We start from the raw sequence: 10,122 nt of genomic DNA, 5'->3' as shown, positions 1-10,122 counted from the left end.
GTCGACGACGAAGGGTGGTTGGGATATGTTTTAGACGTGGCGCGTAGTAAAGACGACTTTGGAGCTTGAAGCTTTCTGGTACTGTTCTCTCATTCTCATTCTAATTCTCTTTCTCTTTCTCTTACTACTACTACTACTACTACCGCTACAATTTCTATCTACCTATGGTTATTTTTTTTTATTTTTTTTTTTTTTATTTTATTTTTTTTTTTTTTATCCATCTCATTCTAACTCTTGTATTATAGGATACTTGTGTTCCGTGCCTGCTGCGGGTTCTTTAGAATGGGTAGACCCTTTTTTCCCACCTGGCCACTACCACTCTATTCTACAATTTTCTCCAATTCTTTCCTCGAAACAAGTTTGTAAAATGCAATTTTCCCGTAGCTTGACAAGTCATCTAATCGCAAGCAGGCCATCTTCTTTTTTTATTTTATTTTTTCATCAGTTTTATTTATTTATACTGTACAGAGTTGCTTCTCTCTATGCGCGTTTTAAGATAAAATGTATCTTATTTGTGATAAGGTTCCAAGTATACTAACAATTCTGTCACTTGTTTTAAGATTTTTTTTTTTTTTTTTTTTTTTTTTTTTCATCATTAATTAATTGTAATTTTTAAAAATAAAATGTTAATGAAAAGTATCGATAGTCAGCAGAAATATATCCAGCAGAGGTGTGAGATAGAAATATCTAGTAACAAATCCGGTATTACGATATTATTCCAAGTCTCGAGAGACGTAAGTACGTCTGATGTTGTATATATATATATATATATAAAGGGGTGTTGTATCAAGTAATACTCGACTAGTCTGTATATGTACTGGCGGTACTGGTTCTCGCCTATCTCATAAAATTACACCACGACACCCAACCGCTCCAATCTTCACCAATTTTCTCTTCATTTCTATTCGACCTGTACGAGTAGATACCACCACTCCTGGACTATCTCCTGAGGGAATACGCTAAATATCCAAGACAATAAACTCACTCCAAATTTACTAATTTTATAAATAACATTTATTTTTTTAAACTTTTTAATTAATTTTTTTTCTTTTTTTTAACTACAACAATAATTAAAATAAAAAAATTACAATAAAGTCAAATATTTTCCTTGCCAACACTTTAATATACTAGTGTTATGAAATTACCAACTTTTGTTAATTTTATGGCATTTTTTTTTTTTTTTTTTTTTCACAAATTAATGTCAGAGAAAAAGCTGGTGCCAAAAATTTTGAAATAAATATAAATTAACAGTTATCATAAACCAGTCATTATATTATAACGTCAAATTTGTCCGCCTTAAAGATATAAGCTTATCTCTTTATTTGATATATTTAATTATTATAATAATTAAGACGTTATCCAATTAAATTGTTATTCAATTAAAAGTGGTATCAATTAATATTATTATTTATTTAAACATATTTACAAATAGTTGGAAAGTTATAAAATATAGCAACAGAATATTGTGAAAATAAGCATAAATAATATTGACTCTATTAAGAAAAAAACATTTCAAAGCCAATTATTTATAAAAAGATAAATATGTCAGTTGATATAATAATATACAGTTGAAATATTTTAACGACTTTTCTAAAATTTAGTTAAATGTTTGTAACATACTTTGTTAAAAATATTGCGACTTACAATTTATGTCATATTTTTAGCGAATTCTATAAAATTTAATATACCTGCTATAAAAAATAACTTGTGGTAAAAAATAACTGACATTATTATCGTATTATTTAATATATTGACGTCATTATCAATAAAGCAAAATTTTCTTCAACGGAAATTTTTCAATGACGTAAAATCTATGTGACTTGTAATTGGTCAAATGAAAATAAATTAATATTTTTGATGGTATACAAAAGAGCAATTTTTTATTATTTTAGCTACTAGGATTTTAAAAGAGAAGCAAATAAGTACATATTTTGAAAACTTATAATTATTTAGTTAATGATTAAAATGGAAAAAACATTTATTATTGTTTTAAATTTATTACTTTTTATTAATTAATTGTCATTGGCCATTCCTTTGGATAATGTTGATGCCAATGTTACAACTGAGCAAGCTAAGGGCCATTATGCTAATGGTAAGTTTTTATTAAATAAATTTTCAAAATTAACAATTTTCTTTTTCTTTTAATATATTATATATATTGTGGATAATTTCAAACTGTACGAATAACTTTTTAGAGTTACGTGATTTTTGTGCAAGTGATGAGCACTGGAGTTTGATTAAAAATTCAGTATGTACTGAGGAAGGATGTATATGTCCTGAAAATTTTACTGAAAAAGACAACAGTTGTGTCAAACGTGATGGTCCATTCTATTTTGATATTAAGGACTGTGAAGCTGTTGAAGGTGTTGAAATCGCCTGTTTACTTGGAGCTTGTCAATCGACAATTAATTTCTTTTCTCCGGAAAATGAAGCCAATATAACTTCATATTCTGCTAAAAGTGAGTTTTTATAAAAACACAACGTGCTCTTAACTTATATAAAATTTATAATTAAAATTAATATTGTAGATCTTCGTGATCCGTGTCGAAAAGATGAACACTGTAGTGTTAAAAATTCCGTATGTACTGAAGAAGGATGTATATGTCCTGAAAATTTTACTGAAAAAGACAATAGTTGTGTGAAACTTTAAAAAGTTAGATGCAACATGGTCGTAACTTGAGGAATCTCTAATGTTTCTACTTTATGTTACTAATACATGTTTTAATGATTCGGATGAAATTATAATTAAAACAATTATGTTGTTGTTTATGTCTATTTAAAAAAAAAAAAATAAATATCATGAATATGAAACCAATAGATTGTTTAATTATTTAATAATATAAATTAAGATTACGTAAAGCAATTTGATGGTGAAATAGCCGGATTATTCAAAGTGATAATCAAAATAAGTTGAGTTCGATACATAGCTTTAGGATGAATCAGGAAATTCTAAACTCAAAGCTCGAACCTCGGTTACGCTGAAACAGTTTTAAGATAAGCGGCCTATGAGGTCAATTCTCAGCATCGCGTTTCCAATAACCATTACAGAATCTACATCCATTGTCGTCTCTCTTATCCTTTTCATTTGCATTATATACATTATCAAACTTTTTTTTCTTTATTTTATAAAATAATGTTAATTTTTATGTAATAATAACAGGCAAAAACTATGTAATATTATTGTATTGTGGTATTGTAGATATAAGAGCATCTGGGTATTTAACAACAAACATTACAATAAACTTGCCCATTACTCAGGGGATGATTTTTTATTTTAACAACTGAAAAGGGGGAATTTTAAATTGACCCTCTCATATTACATTGACGTGTTGTAACAATGAATCTGTCATTTTAGAATAGAATTAAGTCGAGAGCTAGTATAACCAACTCCCTTTAAATTAAAAAAATCCCAATTCCCGTGTGAGATTCTTGTACCAACCAAAAGATGACAACCATCTGTTGTTAAATTTAAAATTACTAGTTAGTTCTTTATAATATTTTTAAAAAACACACAAGTAAATATCCATATTAGTAAAAATTTATTTATTAGGTGACCAAATGAGCGCCAAACAGTATAATAAACTTTGATGAATATAATTCATTTAAATAATTACAATAAATTTAATAATTATTTTGTTTTTTAGTTATATCGATGATTTGTTCTGACAACTATTTTAGGCGCTATAAAACCACCGTAACCTTTTTTACTTTTATAATAAATTCCAGCACCAGATACTGGGGATGGTGGCTCAGTAACGACATCTTGTAAATCCAAAAACGGTATAATATGTTGAGCGAAATCGTACTTCCAGTCGCTCGGATGAAATTTAATATAGTGTCTATTTGGTGTACTTAGTTCATCACTGCCAAAAGGTGATATTAAAGAAATATTTGAATCAGATATTAATAAAGCTTTTCTATAACCAACAAAAATTTATAATAATTGTCACGAATAATATTTTTATTATTTAATGACAAATTTTTAATTTATTTTAAAATATATTTACCGAAATCCTTGTATTCTGTGATATGTAAACCAGTTGTTGACGTCAAGATTTCCTTTATTATCTAAAACTGTTGCAATAACTCCTAATGAAAATCTTCCAAGTCTATATCCATGAATTTTCGTTTTAGGATCGTATCTATTTATCATGAGACCTAAAAATAAAAATTTTTTATAAAAAATAATTATTTATTTTTAAATACATATATACATGTAATTAATTTTAACCTGTTAAAACTTGATTGTGTGGTAAAATAATATCATCCAATTGAAAAGAACGGTTGTCATAATTCATTGCTCCAGTAAGTGAGCACCAATTTTTAGCAAACCAATGAACAGTATTTCTATCAACAACACCATTGACCAATTTACCTTGTTGTATTTCTAAATGTACGATTCTAGCTCTTATTCGAAATCGTAAACCTGTTATCACACTAATAAAATTACAAATAATTAATTATAAAAAAACAATAATAAAAAACAAAAAAAAAAAAAAAAAAATGTATAATTACTATCCGTCTTCAGTTCGAGATTTAACAGCGTCCAAACAAAAAGAACGTATTATTTTTTTATTAGTTGTATCATCGCAATAACATTTGCATGTTGCACAATTATTATAATCAGATTTAACATCATAGTTTGTATATAAATCATGATGCTTCTGAGAATTATAATGGTCATGATAATTTTCAGCTTTTCGTATTTGATAATCATTTCTTTCTTTATTAACTTTATATCTATACATATTATTATCAGCATACTGTAAAATAAATAAAATAATTATATAAAAATATTTATAAAAATAAGATTATTTAAATAAAATAAAATTACCACAACAACAGAAATATCAAAATTATTAACATTTCGACATTTAACAATACGCCCAGAACATTTAAATAATTGTTGAGTTATTGATTTATTATATCTATCATTATAATGATAATGGGTATTTTCATAATCTGAACATCTTCCAGTACATACTCCTTTATTATTTAAATGCTGTTCATCAAATAATTGACCTCGTAAAAATGTGAATCCTCCAAATGTAACATCTATACATATTCAAATTTTATTTTATTTTATTTTATTTATTTTAATATATATTCATTTTTTCAAACCTTTTCGATGCATATCTGGATCCTTTGCCTGAATATGCACTAAATTTTTTTGTAATTGTGAATAACTTTCTTTAATAATTATTAAAAATATTAAATAATTTATTACACTTGACATTTTTTACCACTTTATATTTAAATAATAATCGCTTATTTGTTTAATTATTAATTGACAAATAATTGTCATGAATAAATACTTAAATGGAAGTAAAGAATATAGAAAAAAAAAAATATATATATATATATCTAATAATAATGAAACAATACCGTTATAATTATATTAAAATATGTGATAATATTATCTATGAAAAGTTTCTCAATGATAATTTTAATATTTTAAAATTAATCGTAAGTACTAACGCGTTTTTGTCATTATCATCATCAATAATATACTGAATCCTATTATATATGAAACACTTGTTTAATAACGAATTTTTCTACAACTATAAGAATTTTTTTTTTTATATTTGTCACGTATCATTTAAATGCCACTGAATAAATATTATTTCAGTTTTTTCTATTATTTTTTTTTAATTTTTTTCTTATTCTTATGACGTTTTCTAAAAGTCTGAATAACTCAATGGCTTTTAATAAAATCGAATAAATAGTTATCATTATTCAATTTTAATTTTATTTATTTTATTGTAAAGAAATTTACGTCATAAAGATTAAATATCATTAATAGTAAAATAAATTAAAAGTTTATAAAAATGTAAAGATTTGTTTAAGATGAATATCAAGTAAACGAGCATCGGTATCTTTAGTGTCACGGTACACAACAAAGTCTTTCACGGTAAATTATGGTACATTACTCTTACAGTCTAGTAGAATCAACTACAATCTTATCCACCAAATTTATTATTAAATAAATTTTTTTTTTTTTTTGTTTAATTTAAATTTAAATAAAATAATTAAATATTTATATTGTTAAAGAATTTAATTATCGTATTATAAATATTATATTAAACATGTAGTGCAATTAAAATAATAATTACAACAACCCAAGAGTTCTACTGTAGTTTTATTATAACAATAAAGCTTTTATTCTCATTTTAAAATCTTTATTCATTTTATTATACGAATCTTTGTAATTTTTAAATTCGCAATTTAATTTAATTTTTTCACCTCTATCAGTTCAATTATCTAAATTACAATGATTTTTATAAAAAATTTTATTAAATAAACAATTTATCATGATAATTATATTAATTATTTTTATTAACATGATAATCAACAGCATCTGTATTTATTTAAAACTCACGTAAGCGTCAGAGAAATATTTATCAATTGATAGCTTATCCATATATATTTATCTATTAATATATTTTTAATGTGACTACATTTGATTAAAATTTTTATCTTTACAAATTAGATAAATTTTAATGTATTTATTAAATATTTAAATCCTGTTTGTTTTACTTTAACCTTGTTCCATTAATTTTTCATTAGTCTATTATATATTAGATATTACAATTATATATTTATAATATCACAATCTTATATTTATTTTTAGCATCTGGGACATTCGATACATGCCAAATTTACGAAATTACAACAATCATATTTAATATTAATAACTTGTTTATTATAAAAATAAATAAAATTTTTATTTTAGTTTGATATTTGTTAGTTTATAATGAGTTGAAAACTTTAATGAGCACAAATAAACTTCCAATCGAGTAAACTGCCCGTAACAATGAACTTGTTGACATTATTATTATTATTATCATTATTATCATTATTATATATATATATATATATATATATATATATATATATATATAAATGAAAGATACACCCGTCACTTACTTTTATATGATGGCTTTGTTGTGAAAATGTATATAAAAGGATACTATTGGTTTTGACATCTCTGCTGGTTAAATTCACAAAACCAACAATAGCATCCTAAAAAAAAACTGTATCAACTATTTTTAATGATGATACCAATTAAAGTCTTATATATTTTATTTAAAATTTTCCTAATTAAATAATAAAATTCATTTAGAATATTAAGAATCACAAGAAAATGAAATAAAAAAAATTACAGTGACATGTGAACAATGTGAGGATAGAATAAAATAAAAGATAGAAGATGATAATAAAAGTTTTTTGTGGTGACCAGTACAGAGGTCGGACACTACGTAAATTGCATACCCGATTGCGGTTTACTATCAAGTCCCTTCAGTTGAGTTGTGTCTTTCCAACTCTATATTCATATATATATATAGTTCTACTCTCTACTACTACTATTACTATTGTAAATTCTAAGTAACCCTTTTTAGTGGTCCTATTTTAACGCACAAAACTAGAGAAACCACATCAGTTACTGTCATCTCTAAAGATAATATTTTTATTTTTTTTACTTTTTAATTTTAAAGTTTTGATATAAAAATATAAATTTAAATTGATGCATAATTAATTGTAATTGCAATCAATATAAATATTCTCAAGGGATTAAACGTTCAAATGTATATATATATATATATATTTGACAAGTAGTAATGTAAATTTTAGATCCGAATTTACTACTGTCCAGGTACGTATGTTAATCGCTTTCAATTGCTAAATGTATATATATATATATATATAAACTCTAGGGTCAGAGACACCCAGCAACATAATTCCCCCAATTTACAAGCATTATTGCGCACGTCACTGTTAATCGCACAAAATTAGATTACAATGACATGCGTGTTCCATGTCACCTACATTTAATACAATTAACTTGCTTTAATTTTTATCTTCTAATTAAAATAATAATTAATTAAACTATAGTTTTTAACTTTTATATTCACAACAAATGACGTAATTAAAATATACATTCACTCCTATTAGATATCTAGTTACAAAAAAAATAAAACCTCAGTTTTATTTACTTGGTTATCAAACAAATATACGTTTCATTATATATATATATATATTTATCGTTATATAACTCATTCATGATAAACTACTCGAGTATTTAATAATTAATCAGTTTCTATTTACTCTTCCACTCGAGTATTAGTCGTCTATTATTTAAATTAAAATGGATAAAAAAATGAAGGTAATTATATTTATAAATCATTTTTTAAAAAATTTTAAATGATTATATTTATTTATTTATAATAATTATTTAGGAAGTTGTTGCTGTTGTAACAGGTGGTAGTTCTGGAGTGGGTAAATCAATTGTTGAACGTATAATAAACAACAATGGTAAAGTTATTGTGATAGATATTAATGAAGAAAAAGGTGAAATTTTAGCTAAAACATTGGGAAATAATGTTTTGTTTATTAAAGCAGATGTAAGTTTTATTGTATAAATTTATAATTATTTTTAAAATAATTTAAAGTTTTTGTTTTAAGGTGACATCAGAAAATGAAATAAAACAAGCTTTGGATAAAATAAAAGAAGAAAAAATTTTTAGTGGCATAAATGTATTGATAAACTGTGCAGGTATTGTTGAATGGGGTGTCCCATATGATTTCGATGGCAACACACCATTGCCATTGGAGAATTACAAAAGGGTGATGGATGTAAATGCCCTTGGGACATTTAATATCACGCGTTTGGTTATAAATGTGATGATAGAAAATTTACCTGACGCGAATAACCAACGTGGTGTAATAATTAATATTGGTAGCGTTATGGCAACTGATGGTAGGGAGGATTTGTTTGCTTACTGTGTTAGTAAGGCTGCTGTTGTTGGAATGACTTTGCCCTTAGCCAGAGCTGTTGCCAGCAAAGGTATACGAGTTGTTACTCTATCACCTGGTTATGTTGATACACCAATGGCACGTTAGTACTTTTTTTTTAATATTAATTATTTTATTTATTTATTTATATTCAAAATATAATAAATATCAGGTACTATGGGACCAATTGAAAAAATAAATCAAGCGATGCTGGAATTAAATTTATTTCCCAAACGAATTGGTCAACCGGAAGAAATAGCACATGTCGTGCAATGTATTATTGAAAATCCATTTATAAATGCTGTTAATATAACTGTCAGCGGTGGATATCATTATGTTAAATAATCATTTTTATAAAAATATTCTCTATTTACTTATTCATAAATAAAAATTAAAATATTTAAATTATTCTGTCATTTTTATTTTTTACAAGACAGTTGAAGTGGCAAATAATATTTTATGGGATTCATTATAACTTAATTTTAGTTATGCACGTATCCAGTACGTTGATTTTTTTCGTTTAAAAAAAATAATATTTTACGTGGTACTTATATGTGCACATACACACACTTGAATTTTACTTTAGCGTAAAAAAAAAAAAAAAAAGATAAGTTTATGTATGTAAATGTGAGTACGAGTAGACATCACGCATGTGGAATATTATCATCATCATCCACGACAGCTGTAGCAGACCCTTTACAACTATACCACAGCGACACTTATTTACAATGAAAATTTATTTTACAACTCAAATATATATTGTGTCATGTTAAAAATAAAAATTTTTAAATATATATATATATCAACACCTCGATTTTACAAGAGTTGTAAATTTTTTTTAGGATCTGCATTATCAAAAAAACTAATGGTGTGAGCTCATCTTTTATGCATCTGTCGTTAAATTTTCATATCCTCAACTTTTTATATGATTGATTTTTTTTTTTTTTTTTTTTATCTTTATGATATATGAGTAGTATAAAAAAAATAAAGTCATTGGGTTAAATATTGTAAATATAATTTATTATAATAACCTTGGACATAACAATTTTATTATATAAAGATAAATAATAATAATAATAATAATAATAATTATGAAGATCCGAAAACAATATTGCGAGCGGATTTAGCAACCTCAATAGCTAACCTGATACCTTCTTGTAGCACGCGAACACCAATAACAATCATTGGACAATTTTGTGCGACCGTGAGATAAGCATTTAAAATAGTATTTACTAATGTGCGTACAGCAGCAGTTGGATTATTACTCTCAAGTGCTTGTCGCAATGCCGTGTCAATTCCATCAGCAAAATCACTTGTCGCGTTAATAGC

The 10,122-nt window shown here is 25.1% G+C and overlaps 2 protein-coding genes across 3 annotated transcripts; one reads left to right on the top strand and one right to left on the bottom strand.

The window, feature by feature from the left end:
- Window positions 1-3,581: 3,581 nt before the first annotated feature.
- On the bottom strand, window positions 3,582-5,289 carry LOC103575366 (uncharacterized). Of its 2 annotated transcripts, none has more exons than XM_014444821.2 (6): window positions 5,122-5,289; window positions 4,835-5,055; window positions 4,516-4,763; window positions 4,232-4,437; window positions 4,008-4,158; window positions 3,582-3,917 (listed from the first exon to the last, which is right to left on the bottom strand). In XM_014444821.2, exons 1-6 carry the CDS (start codon window positions 5,234-5,236, stop codon window positions 3,641-3,643), a joined length of 1,218 nt encoding a protein of 405 aa, XP_014300307.2. In that variant the 5' UTR covers window positions 5,237-5,289; the 3' UTR covers window positions 3,582-3,640. The 2 variants fall into 2 exon arrangements, with proteins under 2 accessions (XP_014300307.2, XP_014300308.2); XM_014444822.2 differs by having other exon boundaries at window positions 3,582-3,863.
- Window positions 5,290-8,098: 2,809 nt separating this feature from the next.
- On the top strand, window positions 8,099-9,175 carry LOC103575367 (3-hydroxyacyl-CoA dehydrogenase type-2-like). Its single transcript, XM_008555133.3, has 4 exons — window positions 8,099-8,164; window positions 8,238-8,402; window positions 8,464-8,896; window positions 8,966-9,175. Exons 1-4 carry the CDS (start codon window positions 8,147-8,149, stop codon window positions 9,136-9,138), a joined length of 789 nt encoding a protein of 262 aa, XP_008553355.1. The 5' UTR covers window positions 8,099-8,146; the 3' UTR covers window positions 9,139-9,175.
- Window positions 9,176-10,122: the final 947 nt, after the last annotated feature.

This window comes from Microplitis demolitor, chromosome 9, assembly GCF_026212275.2.
Source record: "Microplitis demolitor isolate Queensland-Clemson2020A chromosome 9, iyMicDemo2.1a, whole genome shotgun sequence".
Classification (NCBI taxonomy): domain Eukaryota; kingdom Metazoa; phylum Arthropoda; class Insecta; order Hymenoptera; family Braconidae; genus Microplitis; species Microplitis demolitor.
This window is presented reverse-complemented; position numbering and strand designations above follow the sequence as displayed.